The 26,398-nt window shown below is 36.8% G+C and overlaps 1 protein-coding gene across 3 annotated transcripts; it reads right to left on the reverse strand.

Moving 5' to 3' along the window:
- Positions 1–4,606: 4,606 nt before the first annotated feature.
- ARID2_1 (AT-rich interactive domain-containing protein 2) lies at positions 4,607–26,314 on the reverse strand. 3 transcript variants are annotated; one of them, XM_051211667.1, is made up of 16 exons: positions 26,264–26,314; positions 25,729–26,223; positions 25,593–25,689; positions 25,354–25,554; positions 25,021–25,315; positions 24,934–24,971; positions 24,834–24,900; positions 20,503–20,841; positions 17,825–18,450; positions 16,457–17,175; positions 16,216–16,328; positions 16,101–16,183; positions 15,149–15,369; positions 10,283–10,853; positions 7,886–8,325; positions 4,607–6,448 (listed from the first exon to the last, which is right to left on the reverse strand). In XM_051211667.1, the coding sequence occupies exons 2-16, from the start codon at positions 25,836–25,838 to the stop codon at positions 6,277–6,279; spliced, it is 4,092 nt and encodes a 1,363-aa protein (XP_051071752.1). In that variant the 5' UTR covers positions 25,839–26,223; positions 26,264–26,314; the 3' UTR covers positions 4,607–6,276. The 3 variants fall into 3 exon arrangements, with proteins under 3 accessions (XP_051071752.1, XP_051071751.1, XP_051071753.1); XM_051211666.1 differs by lacking the exon at positions 26,264–26,314 and having other exon boundaries at positions 24,934–24,989; XM_051211668.1 differs by lacking the exons at positions 4,607–6,448; positions 24,834–24,900; positions 24,934–24,971; ... (3 more) ...; positions 25,729–26,223; positions 26,264–26,314 and having other exon boundaries at positions 7,307–8,325; positions 10,283–10,914; positions 20,503–21,092.
- Between the last annotated feature and the right edge of the window lie 84 nt (positions 26,315–26,398).

Below are 26,398 nucleotides of genomic sequence, written 5' to 3' on the forward strand. Positions count from 1 at the left end.
GAAGTTAAACATTAACACCGTTGGATGTCGGCTCAGTGGTCTAGAGGTTAACTTTCGCGCGAGAAACCAAACGTTCTGAGTTCAAGTCCCGGGTGTGGGACCGCAGATACGCACTGTTGAGGAGTCCCATACTAAGATGAAAAGGCCGTCCAGTGCTTTCAGGTTTTCAATGGTGGCCTAATATCGATTCATTCATGATATCAGTCTAAACTCAACAATCTCCACAACCCTATACTGATCACGAACAGAAATTTGTCTTTTTTTCAATATGATAATCAATCAAGTTGGATGAAAAATTAATTTTCGTCAATAATTTGGTTTATTGAAGTAGTTTGTAGAGATTAGAGTAGATAGAAAATATTTTTCATGATAGATAAACATAATCTAGAAAATCATAGAATAATGAATATAGGAGAATTATTCGTGATTTCTTTCAAAATTCTTGAACAGTATCCATCTTCATTGATTGCTATGATCACAATGGTATAAAATTCCAGTTCTAACTATTCATATACCAGTTTGAAATGTCAGTAATAACTCTAACACTTATATGTCTGGATCAAAGCATTATACATAAACGTAGAAATAATCGTTGAGGTAAATTAGTTTTAGAATTGTGTAACATACTAGAAGTAGATGATAATCACAGTAATCCGAATATTCGTTACACCATAAAAACATCGCACGTCAGGGCGGTCCGTGGTTGGGCATACGTAACACATGTCCCAGCCATCTCAACTGATGAAGTTTCACTACGTCATCAATTGATTTGCCATCCTTACCTACAACCCGTTTCCTAACAACTGCATTAATTACTCGATGGTCCCAGGATATACGAGCAATGTTTCGAAGACACCTATGATCAAATACTAGTAACCTACGAATATCCTCTACTCTTACCGGCCATGTTTCACTGCCATAAAGTAGGACGGAACGAACTGCTGCGCAGTAAACACGTCCTTTGGTTGGTAGACGGATATCTCACCTACGCCATAAATGACGCAAGTTGGCAAAAGCTAGTCGAGTCTTCTGTATCCGTGCTGAGATTCCACCACACACCAGTCCACAAGGGCTGATAAGACTTCTCAGATAAGTGAAAGGTCGACACGCTCAACTACTCCACTCCCTATCATTAGTTCAGGTGTCGATGCAACCCAATTCTGAAGCAACATTTTGCATTTCGAGGGAGAGAATTGCATGCCGAACATGCTTGCATTGTTGCTTAGAGTAGTCAGAAGACTGTATTTTGTCAGCGTCTTTATCAAATAGAACTGTCATCGGCATATTCTAAGTCAACAAGTGAACCTCCCGGTAGAAGTTCAACTCCTGGAAATCTAGACGAGGAAAGTGTTATCTCTAAAAGTACGTCGACGACAAAGTTGAACAAGAATGGAGAGAGTGGGCAGCCCTGACGAACACCACTTAAGGTAATCAATTCTGATGACAGTTCGCCATAAGCTCTCACTCTACCAGTTGTGTTCGAGTAGAAAGCCTCTATAATGTTAATGTATTCTTTGGTACTCCTTTCAGTGACAAACACTGCCATAGAACCTCACGATCAAGAGTCAAATGCCGCCTCAAGGTTGAGAAATACCACTGTTGTAGGACTTCTGAATGTGTGTTTGTGTTCTAGAACCTGACCTAGTGTGAATACCTGGTCTATGCAGCCACGTCCAGGTCGTAAACCAGCCTGATTTTCTCTAGTCTGTTCTTCACGAGCTTTATTTAGGCGTCGAAGTATTATTGAAGCTAATATTTTAGACACTATATCAGTCAAACTGATTCCTCTGTGATTGTCACAAGAGGACTTTTGTCCTTCCTTATAGACTGGCACAATCAGTTATTGAGACCAGTCAGATGGGATTACGTCCAGTTCCCAAATTCTACCTAAGACCTCAGTTAATCTCACTGCTAATACTGGACCACCATCCTTAAAAATCTCAGGGGTGAATCTGTCAGGCCCTGCTGCTCTCCTTCGCTTCAGATTTCCTATGTCTTTTTCAACTTCGTAAAGAGACGGAGGACCTACACTAATTCGCCATTCAGGTTGACTGGAGATCGTGGGAAACCGAAGTGTGGCTGAAGGCCAGTTGAACTGATCCCTAAAGTGTTCTGCCGATCAATCCAGTCTCCTGGATTGAGAATGAATAACATATCCATCTTTTTCCGAGATAGTTTCGCTAACAGTTAGATCCATAATACCGGTTTCCATGACAAGTCTGAACAGTTGTCTGATGTCACCTATTGCAGCTGCCTTTTCCATCTCTCCTGCCTTCGCTACCCACCACTGTTCACGATCGTTGCGTGGGTTTATTATCATCCTGCACTTAAGCTGACTCCGCTCTTCGTCATGTTCAGAGCCAGATGAGATGGATTTTCGGGCATCTATCAGTGCGGCAGATGCTACTGAGATCCAGTGTTTCCCACTAACATTATGGTTTACCTTATTAGCGGATATCACTGCTGTTTCCACAGCTTTTCGAATATCGTTCCACGCTGCCTCAGGATGGGCAACATTTACATGGCTGTCCAACTGTTTTTCTTGTTGTTCGTGAAATGTATTTTTAGCCTGGCTATCATTAAGTAGGACCCTAAGAGGTTTCCTTGCAGCGTCTTTCCTACGTCCAGTAAGACGCAGACAGATACGCGCTCGCACTAGAGCATAATTTGAATCTAAGCATGTGCTCCAGAATGAGTGATAGCCTACTATCGGGCCCCTCCATCGGTGGTTGATAGCGATGTGATCTATTTGAGTCCAAAGTTGGGACGAATTCGGGGGTCGCCATGTCAAAAGGTGTTTTTCTTTATGCTTAAAGTTAGTATTTGCAAGGAACAGGCGGTTATCTGAGCATAGCTGCAACAGACGGTCACCATTATCTGTTCTTTGAGCTACGACGCTACAAGATCCACTCAGGTGTCCTTCCCTTCCGCTTAGTTTACCTACTTGAGCATTAAAGTCACCAGCCACTATTACTACATCAGAGCTGGTGGAGAAGATTTGTAGCTCAGGTGGGTGATTTTGATGGAGTTTTGCTTTCTGAGCTGGATGGTTTGGCCGTGGAGCTTTCACCGTTCTTCTGAACATCATCAGCACAAACTTCAGACAGAAGTGAAGTGTTCGAATTTCTCCAGTCCAAGAGAGCTGGTTCTACCCTAGGACTCAATGCTATACATACACCAGCGAGCCCATGGGAAGCAGCATCAGGGCTTCCAGATACACGAAGCGTGAAACGAGATGCGTCTTTATCCTGACATGGTGAGGTCAAATAAATGACACTAGTCGAGTCCTGTATGCGCGTTTCGGAGACGCAGCACACATCGATGGCGCGAGACCCTAAAGTCCTAGCTAAGGAAGTCTGTTGTCGTATGTGGCATATTGTTCGGAGGTTAAAAGCTCCTACGTGTAGTTTAGAGAGTGGTTTTAGGAGACCAGGAATAATGTTCCGCGTACTTTAATCGTTTGCATTAGCGGCGCAAGGTGATAAAGGAACGCGAGAAGGGTTAGTCGTGGAGATAAGAGAGTTATTAGGAGGTGTATGAAGGATTTGAGTGTGAAAACCTTGGTCTCATTTGCTGTTACGGGTATGAGGGCTGATGTCACTTCCCGGCTGCCCACACCGTGGAAGGGTATTTCTTGGAGAACCTGAGAAGGAATTCAGATTAGCGTTGGTCCTAACGACCTAGGAGCGTAACCGCAGGGCCCAAGGGACAACTGCTTGAGGCCGGTCGCGCACGGCCGTTTTGTAGGAAGTTTTTAACGTGTTACCTCCACTCTATAAATGGCCTTACCGCCGGAGACGGAGATCCGTGAGGTAAGGTGAGGTGTGACATTTTTAGGGTCGACCTTTTCTAACCTCCTCCTTCCTTGTGAGAAGGCAGAGTCGCTGCAGATGCTGGTTACCCGAGGGAAACACCTTACTACTGTCACACTACTCTACAGTCAGCAGTACGACTTCGCCCTCAAACTGTGAGTTGCTGCTTTTAGCCTTACCGTTCTGCAATCGACCTGACTGGCATGGTAGAACCTACAGGAATATATATTCCAGCTAATATAGCTTCGTTGGGTCATCACGATAGGCAAGCCCGACCACCACGTCAAGATAGCAGCTACGGACAGAAGAAAAAATCAGTGATATATTCACACGTCGCTCGTCAAAAATTAATGAATACAGAAATTAAACAAAAGAGGAAACAAATTAGATGAAGATATAAAAACGCTTGTTTGTACTGAACAGTATCATGAACTACATTAACGATAATGAGTTGTTAGAAGCAAATTTGGTTTGAATATTTCGACATTCTCACATGTTTGAGGTTAGGATAAGTGTATCGAAATGTTATTTCGAGAGTGGGAAAGATAAAAATGGAACAAAACCCATACTCATGAGGTTTAAGTAAATATTTATAGTCAGTATAGGGTCGTGAAGATTGAGTTTAGATTGATACCATGAATGGATCTATGTTACACCACCATTGAAAACCTGGAGGGCTATTTTGTACTAGTATGGGATCCTCAAAAGTGCGTATCTATGGTCCCACATGTGGGGCTTGAAGGTTCTGGGTCTAACATTGATCCATTCATGATATCAATCTAAATATGTATAACCCCAGCGAAAATTACACTCTTGCATGCAGCACGCCGACTGAATGAGCAAAAAGATATAGATTTGCGCTAATTCAATTTACAAGAAAGGATGGTTATCCTTATATATTGATTTGGATTCAAATGTGATCATTCACAGAAAAATCTTAAATTTTTAATGCATGAATAGTCTGCATTATCGGATGTTTGGCCCAATTAATTTCCAATTATGTAAATAATGCAATCAAACTACTTTTTTAAAGATTTTTTTAACTGAATAATCGTAAACATTAACCATATTTACTCATTATGAAAGGCGTACAAATTATTGCAAGGCAGTATACTGGCAGAAGACCGAAACACTCCAGCCCTTGGTACGTTTTTCTTTTTATCTATCCTTTGAAATATTAAGATTCGAATATCTTATAAAAAATGGATGGAAAGAAATAATTGTAGCAGCTGAACTGGTAGATGTAAGATATTGACAAATAAAAACATTTTTAAAATTCGTTTTAAATAATTACAATTTGAATGTATGCTAAAGGGATATTTATTATCGTAGCATCGTACAACTTTTGCTGAGGATTATTTACTGTACCAAAACTTATATTACTAAATAAATCTACTATTATTGTCAGTTATTACTATCATATAACTTTAACATGGGATATTAACGAATACAATTATTCGTGTTTTCAAACATCAAACAGAGTTAAAACTCGATGATTTGAGTTATTTTTTACTCATTTTGTTTATCAATCATTGGAAAATACAAACATCATAATAAGATATTTGTCGTCTCACGGGTTAAAAACACTGACTGCTACTACAAGTTTGTCTTATCACTTAAAAATTATACGCGAAAACGACTATACCACTGAAAGTCTTGAAGCTGATCGAAATAAAGGTAGAATATAACTCCAGTGATGAAGCGAACAAAGGAAGACAATCAGTAAGAATAAGAGTTTATTTCCTCAAAAAAAATGCAAAATTCATGCACTCCAAACAAAAAAGAGAACGAAGTAAAAACTAGCCTGTACATATATATAATATGGGTGGTGTGACAAAATAACATTATTGATAATAATAGTAATAATAATGATTGTATTATCATTATAGAAACACAAGCCCATCACAGTGCAGCAGATAATAAATATATCGCCTAATAGTAATAACTGATAAGAACAGAATAAAAAAGAAAGTATTCGGTAAGTTATTTATATAGATATACATGAGCACATCATTTGTTAATCAATGAGAAACAGTCTAAAACTGCCAAAAAAATGTGGATATAAAGCGACATATTGAGAGAGGGAGGAAGGGAGAGTATCAGCTGTTCATCGAAAATACAATTATGAAGAAAAGAGAGAAAGAAATATTCACATAAGGAACCTTTGGCACTTGTCACCAAATACAACATTAGCTCAAAATTAAAAGATTATGCACAGTGTACAATCAGGCACACACTTTTGTATAACGGAATAGTTACTTATTGATAAAATTTGAAAATATAATTGCATGAATTCAGTTAAACCGGTAGTCAATTTTAAATAAACAGAATAAAACTTGAGCAGTGTATAAATGAAACAATTATGATTTACTAAAAAAGGTTGAGTTTGTACTATTTTTTGTGTATAGGTAGTTGTTACTGTTATTGATTAAATGCAGGATTAATTTTGTGTTTCTAGTGATACTCAGAAAATATGCTTCTCATCTATACAATACTGAGTTGTCGATGTTGATGTTGTTGGTGTATTTTCATCAAACGAACTGGATAATAGTGTGAGGCACTCAAAAATTGTCGGAGAAGATTCAAGATTAGCAAAGGCTAAATCACATAAAAGATTCTCACAAGAACTTACATAACTAAAATTAAGATACAGAAAAATATAAACATTGAATCAATCTAATCAGACAAATGAACCAAATAGTTAGTAATATTAACTACGAAAAAATGATTACTTTATTTAATAGTAATTTACATCAAAAATTGATATCAGATAAACAATTACTAAAAAGTATACAGTAAAAATATGTTTCGTATAAGTTTTACATTTACCTAACCAATCATAGATAATGTGGGATTTAAGACAAATATTAATTAGTCCAATTTGCTATTACTGAACATCAACACAGTAAAAAAAGAAAAATTAAGGAACTTAAAAGTGAGGGTCGAAATAAAATTGTTAAATATCATGAAGCAAGTAAACTATAGAATGTAAATCGGAGAGAACGAATAACATCGCGGAGAAAGTCTCCAAATCAAATATTACGATAATCGTACAAATTTATGGGCTGAAACGTAATTTAGTCGCTAGTAGCCTTCTTCCAACCTATTGAATATTAACGAACCTAGCGTATATGATTAGGGAGCAGCTGGTATATGCTTTACAGTCTTATCAATTGATTTACCATTCCCACATCTTTAAGAGATGAGTGTATGTTAATATTGAAATATTTGAGTTTTCTTTTTGTTACTTTATGAAAATAAAACTGTGATCAAATTAAGATATGTTGAACATTTAATGTAAAAAAATACACGAGGTTGCGAAATAGCCTTTGATTCACAAATTTTGTTTGACGGATCATTCAAATGATAAATTTTTGTCAAACGGAATATATATACATATATATATATATATATATATATATATATATATATATATATATATATATATATATATATATATATATATATATATATATATATATATATATATATACTCTTTACGTAGTTACCTTCTTTAAAATGTATAGAAAAATGTAAAAAGTGAAAAATCCGTTTAAGCCAGTACATATCATACTGGTTAAAGAATTAATCGTAATAAATCAAGGAACCAATATTTGTAAAACACGCAACGTTAAGGGGTAGGATATTTGTGTAGCTTATCCAACTTGAAAATAGTTTACATAAATAATGTTACAAACTACCATACTTATAAACACAATCGAGAATAAGTGAACAATTTAAGAGTACTTAAGCTGGATGATGCGATCCTACAAGGAGTATTAATTCCCTCAAGATTGTAGATACGTCTTGATGTGTGCCAACTAGTAAAAAATCTAGGTCCACGGTTTCTAGTCAACTACTTCTGACCACCTAACATAGATGTTATAAATTTTATAAATAAAAATCCACTTTATCTGACACACTACAACTAAACTTTGCTTCACATAAAAGGAATGCTACAGTGATTACTAATATATATTATTAACGAACACTTGATACATGAATATGTAGTAATACGACATATCCCTTTTACTACAGTGAATGATAAAAAGCAGTTTGTTAAAACTACGTACCGTCGTGCAACATCACTATATTGTAATAAATTTCTTAAAGCTAGAGCAGCAGTAAGTCGGAGGTGCTTAGTTACAGGCCCTTCATGAACTGGTGTAGGTGCGAAAGGTGGATTAGGAATTCCTCCAGTCAGAGCTCTACGACACTCTTCTGATAGAATATTCGACAATTGTAATTCATCATACACGAACGGCTTTTCGATTTGACATGAAGAATGACTTGGATTTTTTTCTGAAAGTGTTTCGGAATTCACTGGAGCATAAATCGGTTGATTTTTATTAACTGCAGAAGATATAACATTATCATTAGTTGATAAACCGTTCGGTGAAGATTCCATACTGACAGGTAATTGAATGTTGTGTTTACCACGTAAATGATCCATCAGTATATCAAAACTGGGACCAGATATCACTTCAGAACAGTTCCCCCAAACACATTTTATCTGCAAAATGAAAACCAAAATAAAATTATTAGTGATTCTCTCTCTCTCTCCCTATCTATCTATCTATCTATCTATCTATCTATCTATCTATCTATCTATCTATCTATCTATCTATCTATCTATCTATCTATCTATCTATCTATCTATCTATCTATCTATCTATCTATCTATCTATCTATCTATCTATCTATCTATCTATCTATCTATCTATCTATCTATCTATCTATCTATCTATCTATCTATCTATCTATCTATCTATCTATCTATCTATCTATCTATCTATCTATCTATCTATCTATCTATCTATCTATCTATCTATCTATCTATCTATCTATCTATCTATCTATCTATCTATCTATCTATCTATCTATCTATCTATCTATCTATCTATCTATCTATCTATCTATCTATCTATCTATCTATCTATCTATCTATCTATCTATCTATCTATCTATCTATTTATCTATCTAACTGGGAAATTTTTGATTCTAAGCAATTAGTTTTAAAAACTAAGTTGATAGTATAATGGACGAAAACTAAAAATTTTCGATTACTAGTGTATATTATATAAAGATGTAATAAATCGAGTTTTCCTGCAAACAAAAATCTACAGACATATGGTGAATAAATCGATACTTGACGAATAGAATGAGTTGCATATTCCCTCTAAGATACAAAAAGTGTTCGTCGAGATTGTTGAACTCCCCCAATTTTATGTAATTTTGTCACAGATATCCTTTTAGAGAAAACGCTCTTATAATACGACTTTCCAGAGATTGATTACCTAACAGGAGATTCATTTGTTGACTTGCAATACGCAGATGAAATAGCCGGGTTTGATGAAGGCGCCGGCAAAATACAATTTTTCAATCATCTTGAGAAACAGTGCAACGATGATTACAATGTATTCCTCTTCCTCAAAATGCAGCTTCAGGACTAGTCTGGCAACGCCTGAACTAAATATAGGAAGTGAAGAAGTTGACTACACTGGCCACTTCACTTATATTGGGTTTCATTAATCCAAATGGGTTGGTGTCTGATGAAATTTCAGGACAGATTCAGAAAGATCGGCTGATGTCGTCAACTTGCGCCACCCGTGGCGTAGGCGAGATATCCATCTGACAAACAAAGGACGAGTATATTGTGCAGCGGTTGGCTCTGTTTATGATATGCGGCCCATAAAAATAGAGGATATTTGTAGGTTACTAGTATTTGATGGTAGAGTCCTTCGAGGCATTGGACCTGTATGTTGAGACTACCGAGTGAGTAATGCGGATGTTGGAGCCAAGGTACTCGTTTGGGATGGCAAGTTGACCGACAAAGTAATGAACCTTCATCAACTGAGGTGGTTAGGAGATGTATTACGCACGTTTAACCACCACCTACATAGACACTCGAAGATGGCTGGTATATAGATTGAAATAAAACTAGAGGAGGTCGAATCAAAACGTCATGTTAACCAACGAAGTCACCAGTCGTTGAAGTGAACAATGTAGGTAGGTGCAGATTACCTGGTTGTGGTTCGCGCGATTATTGCAACTAGTGGTTAAAGACATTGTTCGCCATGGTGCAGATGCATTTACGTTTCTCCCCTTTGGATTCTTAATTATTTTAGGACTTTTTTATTTCGTGGATTATTACTTCCTCTTTTAATCACTTTTTTTTTATTAAATGTTTCTACTAACACTGATACTATAATTATTAATACCAATCTGGCCATTTATTATGTTGATGTGCTGTGGCAACTTGAATCGATGAACGTGTGTCAGGTTCTACAAGGTTCATGACTGATTAACAAAAAACGTGAATCTATTTTAATTCACATTAACGAAGTCGACAGTACTCTGGCTACAAATACTTTCAAATGAATGATGAGAAGTCAGATGTATTAAAACAACACAAATTAATACAAGTGATAGCAACGCGTAAACGATGATTTAGGGACTCAGGGACTTACTTGATCTGAATTTTGAATAGATTTGTAATGAATATTTTGAAAGTGCCTGCAAAGTTCAACAGACTCTGAAAATGTTTGCATACATTTATCCCAAATACAGAATAATTGTACACATTTACCACGATCAGTGGAAACCCTGTTTGTATAATTTCCTGAAATAATTGAGTCATCTAATTGCTTTGCTAGTTTGCAGCTACGATCCGATGAAGTAGATGATATGCTGTTCGGTGTTAAGGAAGACGTGATGACGTTGACTTTAGTTTTAGAAATAGTTGTAGTATGGTCAATGTTAGAACAAATCGGAATAGTGTTGTTAGCTTTATTAATTTCGTGGTTCTCAGAGGTTTGCATTTTGATCATCATGGGAACTTCGCTAGTTGGAGTTCCGTTGAGTGTCAAATTATGGCCCATACCATAAGTAGTAAAGACAGGAACGATCATAATCTTGGAGTCGGGTAAGGATACCACTGCTGTTGCTCGCACAGGCGTTGTACATTTCTTTTGAACACAACCATCTTCATTTGTATTTAATGAAGCATTCAGCTTCCTGAGAGGTGATCCATTATGAAGTCTAGGACAAAGCGGACCGGTCAAGAGGATATATATATACATGGATATGTAGAATTGGAAATCTAGTACATTAGAGTGCAAAATTTTGCACCGTGTTATAAATAAATAAAGATAGAGAAGCATATATTCTTTCTGTGTTTAAATTAGGAAGAATATCTGGAAGTAGTGTAATCACAAGTAATCTAACAACTTCGGCTAAAACATTTAGAGTGGATCCCCGTTAACAGTCGTTTATGTGCTGTTCAGCTAAGCGGCCCCGTAAGAACTCGGAAGGATAGGGACACACGTCATTGTCTTCTCGTCGTTTCTGCCTACGCTCCCACCAACTGCAGCTCAGATGAAGTGGAAGATGAATTTTACAGAAAGCTAACAGTTCAAACATAGTACTCGTAGCAGGTGACTTTAATGCCCAGATAGGTAGTTTAAACCAAACAGAAAGGCATTTAGGTGGGTATTTTAGTATTCCGGCACAACGAACAGATAATGGTGATCGTCTGCTGCAACTATGCTTAGACAATCGTTTATTTTTAGCAAACAAATTTTAAGCATAAGGAGAAGCATCGTCTAACATGGCGATCCCCTACACCAAACTAACGATGGACTCAAATAGACCATATTGCCATCAGTCATTGTTGGAGAGGGTCGGTAGAAGATTGTCGCTCATTCTGGTGTACCTGCTTGGACTCCGATCATGCCCTAATACGGGCACGCATCTGCTTGCGACTCACTGGACGCAAAAAAGCCACACTAAAAAGACCTATTAGAATTGAATTGAGTAACGAGAAAACCAAAAGTAGGTTCCGGGAACAACTGAGTTCACACTTAGGTAGTTTTGGAAACGTGGTTGACCCAGACGTTGCTTGGAAAGCTATACAAACAGCAGTGAAATCTATCAATGATTTAAACCACAGGGTTACAAAGAACCAATGGATTTCCTCAAGGTCTATTGCACTGATGGATTCTCGTAAACTCATCCCATCAGGCTCTGAACACGATGAAGAGCGAAAACAAATCAGATCTAGGTTAAGCAAAAGTCTAAGGAACGACCGTGAGCAGTGGTGGGCAACGAAAGCAAAAGAGATGGAAAAGGCGGCGGCTATAGGGAACACAAGACAGCTCTACAGACTAATAAAAGAAACTGGAATTAATAAGTCAAGTGTAAGTCAGACTATTTCGGAAAAAGACGACACCGTCATCTGCTCTTAGTCCAGACGTTTAGAACGATGGGCGGAACATTTCAGAGAATAGTTCAACTGGCCTTCAGCTACTCTACAACTACCCTTCATTCCCAGACAGTGTGAATGGAACATTGAAGTAGGTCCCTCAACTCTAGCCGAAGTTCAAAAGGCTATAGTTAATCTGAAACGAGGAAGGGCAGCTGGTCCAGATGGATTGGTCCCAGAGGTCTTTAAGGATGGTGGTCCAATTTTAGCGATTAGGTTGACTAATATTTTAGCTAAGATCCGGAAGTTAGACGTTATCCCATCTGACTGGTCACAATCACTTATCGTCCCAATATATAAGAGAAGGTTAAAATCAGCCTGCGACAACCATAGAGGGATTATAGGTGTCATTACCAAGGTTTGATTTGATAATTTCGAATAAATTGAGCATTGGGTTGATTGTTATAAATAAAAATAATATATTTGTGATATCCCAATGAGTAGAAAATTGGATTTTCTGACGTTTCGTGGCTTAGTGTAAGTCACTTCTTCAGAGAATAAATCTGAAGAAGTGACTTACACTAAGCCACGAAACGTCAGAAAATCAATTTTCTACTCATTGGGATATTACAAATATATTATTTTTATTCATAGAGGGATTAGTTTAACTAATATAGTATCTAAAATACTAGCCTCGATAATTATCGGACGCCCAACTAAGACTCGTGAACTGCAAACACGAGAGAATCAAGCTGGCTTCAGACCTGGTCGTGGCTGCATCGACCACATATTCACCATTCGTCAGGTTCTGGAACACAGGCATACTTATCGGCGTCCGACAATGGTGGTCTTTCTTGACTTGAAAGCAGCATTTGACTCCGTATACCGCGAGATCCTGTGGCAGTGTGTCATTGAAATGCGTACATCAGAAGTATATAAACCTTGTGAAGGCTCTTTGCTTGAACACTACTAGTCGAGTCAGAGCTTATGGCGAACTGTCATCTGCTTTTGCAACTTCAAGTAGTGTCCGTCAAGGCTGTCCACTTTCTCCATTGTTGTTTAACTTCATCATAGACCTACTGATGGAAATAGTCGATCAGTCAGTAACAACGTAGAACTTCGTACGTACGTAGATCAGTTCAAGTTGCCATACTACATTAGCACAGAGATGGAAATAACATTCTCGTCGACTGAGTTCTCGGGTATTGATCTCCTTCCAGGAGGTCCACTTATCGACTTAGAATACGCAGATGACATAGTCCTGTTTGATGAGTACTCTGATAAAATGCAGAGCCTTTTGATAGCACTAAGCAACAATGCCAGGATTTTTGGGATGAGTTTCTCCCCCTCTAAATGCAACTTGTTGCTTCAGGACTGGTCTGCGTCAACACCTGAACTAAGGATAGGGAGTGAATTAGTCGAACACGTTGACAACTTCACTTATCTTGGAGGTCTGATCAGCCCTAATGGGTTGGTGTCTGACGACATCTCAGCACGGATTCGAAAAGCTCGCTTGGCTTTTGCCGACTTACGTCACCTTTGGCGAAGGTGAGATATCCGTCTATCAACAAAAGGACGAGTATACTGTGCGGCAGTCCGTTCTGTTTTAATTTACAGCAGCGAAACAGGGCCATTAAGAGTAGAAGACACTCGTAAGCTACTAGTATTTGACCACAGATGCCTTAGAAATATTGCTGGCGTCTGCTGGGATCACCGGGTAAGTAATAGGAAGGTTAGACGCAGGGTATTAGGGAATGATGGTAAATCAGTTGATGAGGTTGTGAAACTTCATCGACTGAGATGGTTGGGCCACGTGTTACGTATGCCCGAACACCGATTACCACGACGTGCAATGCTGACAGGTGTTCGAGATGGTTGGAAGAAAGTTAGGGGCGGCCAAACCAAAACGTGGCATCAGTGCTTGAAGTCACTTACTTCTGGTTTGATCCATGTTGGTAGATGCAGACTACTTGGTTGGGGTCTGCGTGACTATCGTAACCAATGGTTGGAGACTCTTGGTGACATGCCTCAGAATCGATCACAATGGCGTCGGTATATACACTCTCTGTCTTCCCTTAAACTAAGAGATTAAAATCGCTTCATATCTTTCTACGAACTAATTCTTTCTTCCTGTACTATATCCTTATTGCAATCTTTCTTTTATATATTACCACCTCTGAACTAACTACTTTTATGAATTCGGTGTCCATCTTGTTGTGTTAATGAGGTATGGCAACTTGAACCGATGCATATATATGCCTGGTCCTACGTTGTAGCTGACTGACTGGCTAGGACATTCGAAAATGTCATGTCATGTGCCCTCATATTATGGACGTCAGAATCTAACTAGATTTTTTACAACCACTTAAGTAACTTCCATAAAATACGGTACAGAACACAAAGAATACTGCGATATCATATAAAGTAGGAACTGAAAACGAGGACCTTATCTTTACGCTTCCAAAAAGTGCAACAAACGAGACTGTTGCACAGATGCATACGATTTTCAATATTATTGATAAAGAATTTTCAGAATTTTATTTATTTATTTGAACATATAAATATTGGTACAAGGGGGCACCAGACACACGTGCGCCACACAATTTCCAGCATAACCAAAAGAATTTGAAAACTATATTTCTCGATAAGCCTCCAAATGCCCTCACATGGTCACGTGCATACAACCACTGCCATGGAAGTCCTGCTCACTACCTTCTCGTGGTGGGGGTGTTTTTTACGAAATCAAGAGGACGAAAAGCGAATGTCTGACATTTTAACCGGGTTGATGGATATGGAAGATTCACCTACGGGAGTTGGGAGACCTTGATTTTAAACCAATAGTGCACATGGGCTTCAGGATCACAAGGAAACAAATGGCGTATGAACCTATTGTTGATCACCGGCTACCATGGGACTGAGTTTCCCTGCGTTGCTCCATCGCCTTGTGGATTAGACCTTTAGGTTACAGGCTCCGGGTGTGGCCTCCTAATAAAACCAGCTGCTTCAGTTTGGGCACTCGGGCAGTATCCCAGCCCTCACGCAAATCCGAAGATTTATGTGGCGTATATCGATTTGGTGCCTCCTTGTACGAATGTTTGTGTTTTAAAAAAATAATAATTTCTCGACAACTTACCTTGTGGTCATGTTGAGCACGTCTGTAGTATCACGAGATAAACCATTTAAAGGACAAACTAACTGTCCATTAGTTAATTTTGAGGATTCAAGATGGCCATTCAAATCACAAACATCAATTTGTGAACTTTTAAGTACCTGGTTTTGCAGATCCTCAATTTTTGAAGCCAGTTTAGGAGATGCAGGATGAAGAAAGGCCCCAGTTGCCGGTCTTTTACGGCACTACAAAAGTATAAAGATGAAAAGTTTTTAGTACATTAGACTAAAAAATCGTTACCTTCATTTATGAGATTCTATCAAAATACGATCGTACTGTTTCACAGATACACGTTAATAAATGGAAAAACTAGCTAATTAAATAACATGAAACTTGGTAACCAAGTGCATGTAGCTCTAAGCTACATTTATTTTACAAGGACTAGTGATATTACCACAGAGCCTAAATCGAAGTAGGTGGTGGAGTTGAGATTCTTGACCCTATAATGCTTTGACTATTAGGCCACCGTTTCAGGACACTAAATATTTTAGGGTGTTTTTTAAAGTTATATCTGAGGTATTAGCCTAAATTTCTTCAAATAATTTGAATATTTTATTAAACTTGATTTCACTTTACTTGGGGCATATAAAACCTGGTTTTAATCAATTAGCTAATAAAAACATTTGAAATACCAGATTCCGTATCTCAGTAACTCTCCCAGTTTTATTTTTATAATCAAGAAGTTAGGAGTAAACTAGATACTTCAGATATTTATTCTACGAATTCTGATGTATAAACATTTGGTGAACGTTAGATTTTCTTTTACAAAATTGCGATCACAATAATAATTACAAAAAACGATCAGTTTTTAAGTGGGAATCTATAAATAAGTATTTAATTCTTAACAAATATGAAACAATTATGATGCAAAAGATAAAATATATCTTAAGTAAATGATAAACAAAATAAAACTAACTTTGGTTTTTGGAGAACGTGATTCATGACACATGGATTCAATTTTGGTGGGACTTAAAACAGATGCCATAATATCATTTATGCCTAAAAAAATGTGAATTGATTATACCACTTACCTTGTTGACTTTCAGGTTCAGGAGCATTAACATGTTTTAAGTTGTTGTAGTGAATTTCTACACTTCCTCCCGGTACTTGTACTTTCACCTGACCTACTCCAGGAAATATAGTTCTACAGTGGAAGAAGATAAATTAACTAGAATCAAATGATGTGAGAATAATGACATATAAATATTCTAATGCAGTAATAAATACATTAGTGAAACAAAATGTTTCATCTAAATTGAACAGATTACTTACTTAATTTGTGAATGGAAGTCAACAGGCGAAATTGCAACAATATTTTTGAATCGTTGTAGATGTGCTTTTTGATATTCATTATATATTTGAATACGCGGAATGCTAGAGTGATTATGTACAGCATAATTACTTTTAAGCCATTCAAACATGAATTCACGTCTATCAAGTTGAGGTATACCATTTTCAGTAGCAAGGGGCTTTGATGGTGGATTTACATGTTTTTGAATTTCTGAGTTAATAGTAGGTGTGTTGAGTGCCGGTGTACTAGATAACTTTTGAGGTAAACACACTTTACTCATGAGATCATTTGTAGATGAGATACTAGTATTTACAGTAGCAGAATTCATAGTTGATGTTATGTGTGACGACTGTATCACAGATAAACCTGGTTTGCTAGTAGATGAAGACCCTGAACCTTGTTGCGTTGAAGATGCAACAGTACCAAATTCACGCATAGAAAGGTTAACTCTAGGAGTAGTAATGACTGGAAGACAATTTCTAACTAGCAAATCACGTTTATTTACACGAGAAGAATCTGTATTTTGGACTCCACTGACCGATGAATTGGCGGCTAAAAAGGTGGTGGAAGGAGAACTACAGCCAATAAGATTGTGAGGAAAATAACTTGGTGCTGTAGGAATTGAAGTCTTTCCAGTAGGAGTTTGCAATGTGTCACAAACACTCAAATGATAACTTGTACAACACGAAGGATGATTCAGCTATTGACGATAAAAAACAAACAAACATATTCTACTAGAATGATAGTAAATAAGGTTTGTCAAAAAAATCATTCAAGATAAACATTTACTACATACAGTTGACATCTAGGATGATGAACAACGGATACAATAAAAAGTAATCTATATCTTAAACGGTGATCTTTCCAGTATGTTATTTAGAGAATTGACTTGATAGAATAAATTCTTAGTAGTGAATAAGCATGATTAAATTTAATCATAGCAAAAATTCTAAGCTTAACACCATTCAAGTACAATAATTAATTAAAAATTCATATTTATGTAAATAAAAACGGATTCACTCATTTTTTTGTAAACGAGATCTGCGTAACAAAGATACGTTATACATAAAGTCTCGGTTGCAGTGAATATAAAAGTGGCAAACGATACATTTTTTAACACAAAATGGTGAATGTATATCATTTCAGAGCAATGGTATACAGCAGGAAATACACAAGAAATTTAAGCCTACAACATATTTATAGGATAGTTGAATATTAGGTTGAAATAACTATCTACCTACTTTTATTTTTATAATAACACAAAATTTCTTTATAGATACTACTTTTTCGAGACATTTATTGCAGTAGGATGACCAATATATAAACATAAATGACAAGGTAACACATACCGATATAGTTAGGTTTGGTTGAGCACAGTAAACTGGCAGCTGAACTGTCGAATTTGTGGATGAGGTGACTGTGGGATTTTGTGGAGGAATACATGAAGAACTTGAAGTTGTTTGCATGATGGTGGTAGATATTGTTTTTGAAAGGGGGGAAGCGGTAGAAAATGAAGGTTTTGAAACAGAAGGCTTAGTATTGGTAGATTCTGTACCCAATGCTTGCATAACACGCACGCGAATGAGACTGTCCGACCCCATGGCCTGAGCTTCCAAATTTAGTAAAGCGACAAGTAGAGAAAGAAGGCTTGAATTCTGGTGGGGTATATGAAGTTCTAAGGAAGTGGGAGGATCTTCTTCGGGTGGTGATCCTTGTTGAAGCAGACGATCACATAAAGTAGGACCGAGACAGGTTAAACTGTGAATAGTATCTATTGCAAGAACTACTAAATGCAAATCTCGCAAACATAAAGTGCTTGCAATAGAAGAGAATGTAACAGGTGGCAATGAAGTCAGAAATGCTATGTTACGACCAGTCCTGGTTAAAGAAACCTTTTTAGTACCTACAGGTGGAATGTTGTCGTAGGTTACATCGAAAAGCGGCGTTGAGCATAAGTTTTTCACAATCTGTAAACCTAAAAAGAAAGTCAAAATTCTTTTATTGAGTTTCTTATGCCGGTGAGATAATTTTGAAAAATTGGAAGTGTCCCGGATTGCTAGACAGAAAAAAACCTACAATGGATGAATTACGATGATAAAAAGATGTCCAGTGACCATATATAAGCTTAAATGTGAGTAAAATATAACTTTACGAGAAGTGTATAGTTTTTAGAATCACGTTGGAACACTCTTTAAAAACAAATAATTCGATGAAGACGGAAAAGAACTATTGCAAACACAACCGGACAGCGGTACGTTCAGGTAAAAACAGATCAGGAGAACAAAATCAAAGATAAGGAGAGCGAAATTGTAAAAGTGTACTTCGTTTATGTTATCGTTTGACTTCAAATCACAATTTTGATCATACCGATTACATAAATTTCATAAAATATAAATACCGTAAGTTCAAAGTAATCGAAATTAGAAAACAAGTAAACTTTATTAATCCAAAAAGGAAAACATTTTTACATTGAGGTAATAATAAACGCACCACACAAAACAAGATAAAAATAATATGAAAAAATGAAACGCGGAAAGTTGTGTGGTAATAACATGAATACATTTTGTTGCTCTTTCAACTCATCCGAGACAATGGTAACAAAAAGTCTGGTGTGAGTGAAACAATCTGTGGGGATGATGGGTTGCAAATCACTAACATCTAACGACGTCTTGGACGATAGGGAGTTTTTCGAGGAGCAGTTTAACCGATCTGCTGCCCCAACAACATCGATCAGACTGTCCTGCCCTTCAGGTCCTTTGACGAGTGATCCACATAACGAGGCGGAAGTCCGCAAGAAACTCCAACTCTTGCAGCGCTATAAATCACCAGGCCCAGGTGACTTACCTCCGGCCCTTTTTAAAGATGATGGTAACTTTCTAGTTAAGGAACTGAGTTGTTTATAAAGGCTTAGCAGTAAGAGTGTTCCAACATCATGGAATGAGTCGATAGTTGTTCCTATCTTTAAAAAGGATTCACGTCGTCTCTGTAACTGTCGGGGGTTTGGTCATGTTTACGAATGTCGTCCCAGAGAATGCCTCGTCGTGCATTATTTGCCAACGTTGGGACTGGCTGGAAGAAGTGGAGAGGTGGTCAGTGTATGACATAGTGTCGTGGTATGAAAAAAAGCTACAAAGGGCTGGCTTCTGTCGGTCCTTCACGGCTCCTTGGTTGGAGTCCTAGAGATGGTGCAACACAGTGGCTTAAGACGTTGTTAGATATGGCTCAGAATAGAAGCCAGTGGCGATCCCGCTGTAACCCCATAAAAAATGGACGCAACTTCCTTAACTGGAATTCTTTCTGGTTGTATCTTTGCTAACTGAACTACCTCTCTCATTGTGATCATTTCACTATCATACACTAAATTCTGTTCGTTATTGTTCTCTTTTTTCTTATATGTACTTTCTCCATCTCTTGACATTCTCGTTATTATTGTATAGCGTATAGGCATTTGGTGCCCCTTTGTACCAACATTTATGTGTTCAAATAAATAAATAATCCATTCAAAAATACTGAATGTAATTTACATTATTGGAGAACAAATTATTTTTGTATAGTTGGTGAGAATTTGTTCTTCAATGATCGATGGTCGACAGTTGGAAATAGTAAGATAGTTGTGCAAGCAACTGAGAAAGTTGTTAAGACTGAATGTGTTTTGACCTTATAAAAACCAAAGCCTGGTAAGTCAATCGGAACAACTCTTAGCGTAATTGCGACGTCTGAAAGTTAAACAAAGTTGGTAGTAGATTTTAAAGTTACAACCCATAAGCTGATTATTTTAGCGATGATAACATAATTGTCGATCTATCCTGTTAATCGAGAAATTAGAAGTAGGAAGTACTTCAAACCACGTGATAGTTAATAACATGCTATTAAACTATGAAGAATGCTGCTACTTCATAAAATCTCGACATTACTAATAAATTCATTACAGACTATTTCAATTACTTTTTGTGTTAATATTAGTTGAATCGATACTTAAGTGTTTGTCATGTTCCTCGATAACAGATGAATTTGATAATCAACTTACCACGGATGCGATCTATTCGATCAGGACAAACTAACAAAGTAGTGAGCAAACGATGGAGGGCAGGTATAAGTGAACCAAGAACTGGAAAATACAATGAAGATAGTATTTCTAAACCAAGTTGATGTAGACACGAGTGTTTGGAATATATACATAAAAAAATGAAACGCAATGCTTGGGGATTTCGTCCGATAATGACAGCACTTAATCCATCATCTACAGCCAAGTTACGTAGTACTGTAGCGACTAGTTGTACACGAAAAGCTTCTTCATCACCATATGTCATCTCTTGAACAGCAGGAGGATAACAAAATTCATCATAAATAACCTCAGGAAGCTCTTCTGAAATAGTAAAAAAAATACAAAGTGCTGAGTGCAGTAAAGAATGTAGAATTAAAACGACACTATCAAGAAATAGGTAAAGACAAGTACTGGTACTTACACATAAAATTAACATCACCCACCGGTTGACTATTAGTAATTTTCGTTAGCATATAATTCGAAATAACAAATTTAGTAAGACTGAAAATGTGATAGTCATTGATTTGCATAAATGTAAGTTTTAAGCTACTTTATGCATTTCTACTATTTCGGTTATTTCATCATATGATAGTGAGGAACTAGTAGTAAAATAATTTTAATGGACTGCAACAAGAGACACGGAATGACCCAACTTTGTATACTTGTTCATGTATACATACATGTCTCGTATATGTTCTGTAAATAATTATTTTCAGAAGGGGTTTGTGGAGATTTTAGAAATTTCACAGATTGAAATCATGAGTCAATTGAAGCTAGACCACTATGGAAAACCTGGAAGCACTGGACGGCGCGAGACTGATAGGTCCTGGGTTCCAATCTCGCGGGGCGCGGGATCATGGATGCGCACTGCTGAGGAGTCCCATACTAGGACGAAACGGCCATTCAGTGCTTCGAGGTTTTCCATGTTGGTCTAGCTTTAATTGGCTCATGATTTCAATCTGTGAAATAATTATTTGTTGAAATGAGTCAGGATACAGAAAACCTGACAATTAGTGGTTCCGAAATGCTAATATTTGATTACTAAATGAAAAAAATTCGTAAACATCTCACAGGTTTAGATCATGTATAAGTTGCAGTGGAAAAATATCTACTCTCACAAAAACCCAAAGACAATTACTGATGCCTCATATTTACCGAAGCTGTACATTAATAGATCAATTGGGTTATGCTGTGTTACGTCAAGCGTAGTGTCCAACAAACGTACCACATATGTGAGGCTTCTGGTGCTTTATAAATTTTGGTTATATGGCAGGATATTGTAAGATATTTTTCAAGCAGAAATGATGAGTAGTGTTTCTTAGTGATGTACATTTTTCAATAGTATTCAGCTTACATAGTACTGGATACCATGCTAACGACTTTTCAAGGAATGGTTTATATAAGCGTCCTTCGAATCGCGTACAATACTTAAACGTAATTATTCTACTTAGTGAAGGCTTTTTTTCTTTTTACCTAAAATTGATTTTACTTTAAGAGAATGATTTCTACATATGTCTGGATTAACGACTGGGAGGAGAGATTGGTTGAATCGAATGCTTCAATGACTTAAGGCGTTGAGTCAACAAAGGCGGATACAATTCATCATCAATTAAACTAAAGTGTGGCACGCAGGTATCCGAATGTCTATTGAGGCAGGGGCAATTGATGCACAGATTTCCCAGCTATTTTCAAACACTAACAATAAACATAGAATATATATCCTGTAGGACTTCCAATAGTATTCAAAAATTCGATGGTACGAAGTTCATTTACAGATCTTAGGGATAAATAATTGATGAAATAAGATAGAAGTAGCTCATATTTCGTTGTAAAGCAAGTCTATGTTGTTAGTACTTTTAAAATTAAAATTCTTTTTAGGATAATAGCCCCATATGAGAGCCAGCCACCAAAAGTTATCGACAGCAAATTTGAGAAAAGCAGACAGTTTAGTTTTACTTTACTATTTGAAGATATGTAAATGACGTTAATATTAGGACAAAGTAAGTTGAGTGAGGGAAAATCGATTGAGATGATGCAGATTTACATATACCGAGACGATGATTATTTCGACAAGTTATGAAACGAAAGTGAGAATTTAGGATACGCAGGATGAAACAGTATCGATGCACATAGTTTTCAACAAACACGCATATTGGTATCCTGAGAAATTATGAATCCAAAACAAGTCAAAATACGAGTGAAGCAAGGAAACTTTTGTGTTGTTGTAAGAGAAATCTAGTGATTGCAATATGTATATAGTTGTCCAGTGAAGAGAAAAGAAATGAGTTAACAGACTATCTTTATCTAATAGGTTACCTTAAACGCTTTAAGTTGTTACATTCTACATAACTACATGAAAAGTAAGGAAACAAAGGAGACATGAGACAAGGTAGGTAACCTGAGCGTTGAAGGACAAGTCCGTTTAGTCAAACTTGAACCATAATTATGTAAGGGGTAGTGATACTGTTCAATTATCTTAAGTCACTTGGTCTCCTCAGTAGTGGGGACCGATTACGGATAAATTAATAAGATAACCCATACATCAGGTACTTGAATGAGTTATGTTGTGTGAAAGTTATTGATACCACTTGGTAAACCAAACAGGGGGGGGGTGATTTCTTCATTTCTATAAACTTTATTAAACACAATGATTGCCAATTATTACAAGCCAAAAATCCGTAATATCGAGTGTTTTAGTTCCCTAACCTGTTCGTATAACAGGTTTGTGAATTGATTGATTTAAACTAAGAAACTGATTTCTATTTTAATTAAATTAAATCTGCATCTCAGAATAGACTTAAAGAACGGTATGTAGGTAGCGCCAACTCATCCTAAAATTATGATTTGAGAAATTGAATGTCTTTCAGCTAATATAGAAGATTTTGGGTCATAACACTTTCGACACTGAAAAACGTTTATGCATTACCCAGAAAGCCTACACGATTAACAGCTGATTTCAGTTCACTATGTAGCGTAATAGAGTTAAAACAAAAAATGATAGCTTCATCAAAGCGTCGAGTCATTTGATGAAATCACTGACTGTTTTGAATGACATTCAGGCTATGCTATACAACATATGGTGTATGGTGCAGGCAGTATAACCTGTAGGACCAAAGCGATCACATTAAAGTTACTTAGTAATAGCAAAGTTTATATTCAGCTTAGAATTAAATCAGAAGAGAGGATCAACTAAAAAGTCATTATCTAGAAGTAATCAATTGCTATGTTTAGTTATTTGACACTGCAACGTTGACTTGATATTGCTTGTAAATGCCTAAATAACAGTTGACTAAGCCGACAAGGCCAGGTAGGGAAGGCTTTAACAAGTTAAAAAGTAAGACAAATAATCTAACGCGAACAATGGAGCGGTTGATGAAATAGCAAGCACCTGACTTTAAAAAGTAGATTTGCCGGTTTGAATCTGGTTTCACCAACTTCAGACAGCTGTGTACTATCATTCGATTTGGCGAACCCAATGGTGTGGCTTACAGTCGAGTGTGTAAAAGAATACTTGTTAGTGAGGTTACAATATTGTCAAATACGAGATCATGCAATTAGCCTATATGAATGAAGTAGATGCTAGCAAGGTGCATAAACCAAGGTATGTACGAATGATCGTAAACTAATAAAAATAATCTACCATAGCTAATTCAAACACGTTAAACGAATACTAGTATAACATGCAACACTTCATTGTTCCGAATGGATAAAATGTAAAGGATGGAACGAATCTGCATACAATTCTCCAAATACATCCATAATCGTATGCTAAATCACCCCAGTAATCGTACTTGGTCTTCGGAATCAGAAATCTTGGAGCTTCATCAAAAGGCTTGAATACTGAGTGATAACATTGGGAAATAACAAAACACTAATACACGATGCAATCAGTCATATTGGTCTGGTTTCCAGATATCAATGGGTGATGTAAAAACGTTTTCATGGTTTACTAAATTTGTTCCTTTTAAGATAAAATGGATTAGTTACGTTTGGGTTTGAGGTACATAGGACAGTAAATGATACCGAAGAATTGAATTAGGAATGTCATACATGACCATTTAGCATTATACTGTTAAGGGACCAACATTTGATTTCGTAACAAGACTACCATTATACCTTTATCCCAATCTAACGGAATATTCTAAATGCCGAGAATTGGAGAAAAGCATAAGATGATAAAACTAGTTGGATTCTGTATGGACAAACAACAGCTTTTAGATGATAATAAACTAAGTGATTTTAGAAACAATCTAAGACTTAAAAACAGTAATACGCCAGAAAAGTATGGTACAGTGGTATTCTTGATAACTTACTTGAGTAGAAGGCGATGGGAGAAAGAAATACTCGTCCATTCTCTTTGTCAATATTTGATTTCCAAAACTAGAATTGATTAATAAAATATAGAGCACTTACATTGAGGTATCTGCTGTATTGGTACGTCGTGACATGTTCTGGAATAAAATATGGATCTATATAATTAATTTAAGGATCGGAACTTACTTGGTCCGTAAATGCCAACAGTATATAACAGAACATCCAGAAGCCTAGGATTTTTACTAATACTGAAGTCATTTGGTTGAGAAGACATAAGAAGGATTGTGTTTAACGCAAGCTCAATTTCATTAGGAAGCCCTGACAATAATGATTTTTCTAATGAAATGTATTCGAAATCATCTTTTAAATCGATACTCAAATTCCAACTTTTTCGCAAGTGATTGGGTATTTCTTCAGTATTAGAACGAACAGAAGCCCCATAAATGTTTTGTCTAGACGATTTTAGGAACTGATCGAAATCCTTTAGAAAGTTTATCACCAGTAATGGTAAAAACGAACCTGAGCATCACCGTCAAAGTGAGTAACAGCATCATCCTGTTCATCGGATGTGAAAATGCTTCTTGACGTCATTCGTTGGTTTCTTTCGAACAACTCGAGATACCTCTGATAAATAGTGCGCAATCCATGGCCTGCATCGACACAACCTGGTGGCAGACCTAAGGCTAGATAAACTTCCAACCACAGGTGGGAAAAAGTAACCTGTAACAAGAACACTAGATGATTGTTTTCTGACTCACTTGTTTGTGACCACCCCGCAGGGCAACTTCGTTGTACAGCTTTTGTAAATCAATTAAGTGTCCAAAAAGATAGGGCGGTTGTAAAACAGCATTTTGTCTGGAAGATATATAAAACAAAACTGAACCTGTTACAAACCTGTTATGCCTTGAAAGCTTTTGAAGTTCTAGAATAAACTGCTCATATGGCTTCATGCATAATGGTAGGGAACTCATCAGGGAGTAAAATCGACTTTTGTTTTTTGACATTGTGTTCTATGCTTATTTGAAGGTTATTTAGGATTGAGCCTGAAGACGAGTCCACACCCCAACAGGAAAATACGTTCCACTCCTAACATTTTTTAAATATCGAAATGATAAATGGATTGTGTGCAGGTTTAGATTGAGGATTAGTGTGTACGCCTGTCTGCACACAATTACGCAATTCACCAGCCTTATTATATGAATTTGCTCGACTGGTTCAATAAATTTCCAGAGCAAGGGTGTGAGGTTTAGCACGGACAACGCATACTGGTCTCACCGATGTGGAATATGGTAAAGAAAAATAATCTTTTCCTAAACACTATTTGATTACTCTGAACAAAAAAACTATGCACACTGCCAAAAGCAAATATAAACAGTCAGCCCTGAAAGCCTTCATAAAGGATGATCGTAAGACAAACACATAGCGATACCTAATGCGCGCGTGCTGTCTATCAAACATATTGAAAGGTCAGACATGCACTAGGTCATTGATCAAAGTAGCGATTAAATGAAGAACAACTGGGATAGGAAAACGAAAATACAGTCAGCCAATCAAATCTCTCCCT

This window comes from Schistosoma haematobium, chromosome ZW, assembly GCF_000699445.3.
Source record: "Schistosoma haematobium chromosome ZW, whole genome shotgun sequence".
In the NCBI taxonomy this organism is placed as follows: Eukaryota; Metazoa; Platyhelminthes; class Trematoda; order Strigeidida; family Schistosomatidae; genus Schistosoma; species Schistosoma haematobium.

What these genes read in the sequence shown, in the direction of transcription:
- ARID2_1 (XM_051211666.1), bottom strand. Translation starts at nt 25,838, where the DNA reads ATGTCAAAAAACAAAAGTCGATTTTACTCCCTGATGAGTTCCCTACCA. An exon ending in ACTTTGACGGTGATGCTCAG is followed by an intron (nt 25,316 to 25,353) that starts GTTCGTTTTTAC and finishes AACTTTCTAAAG; the next exon opens with GATTTCGATCAGTTCCTAAA. An exon ending in TGAACCTGAAAGTCAACAAG is followed by an intron (nt 16,184 to 16,215) that starts GTAAGTGGTATA and finishes ACATTTTTTTAG; the next exon opens with GCATAAATGATATTATGGCA.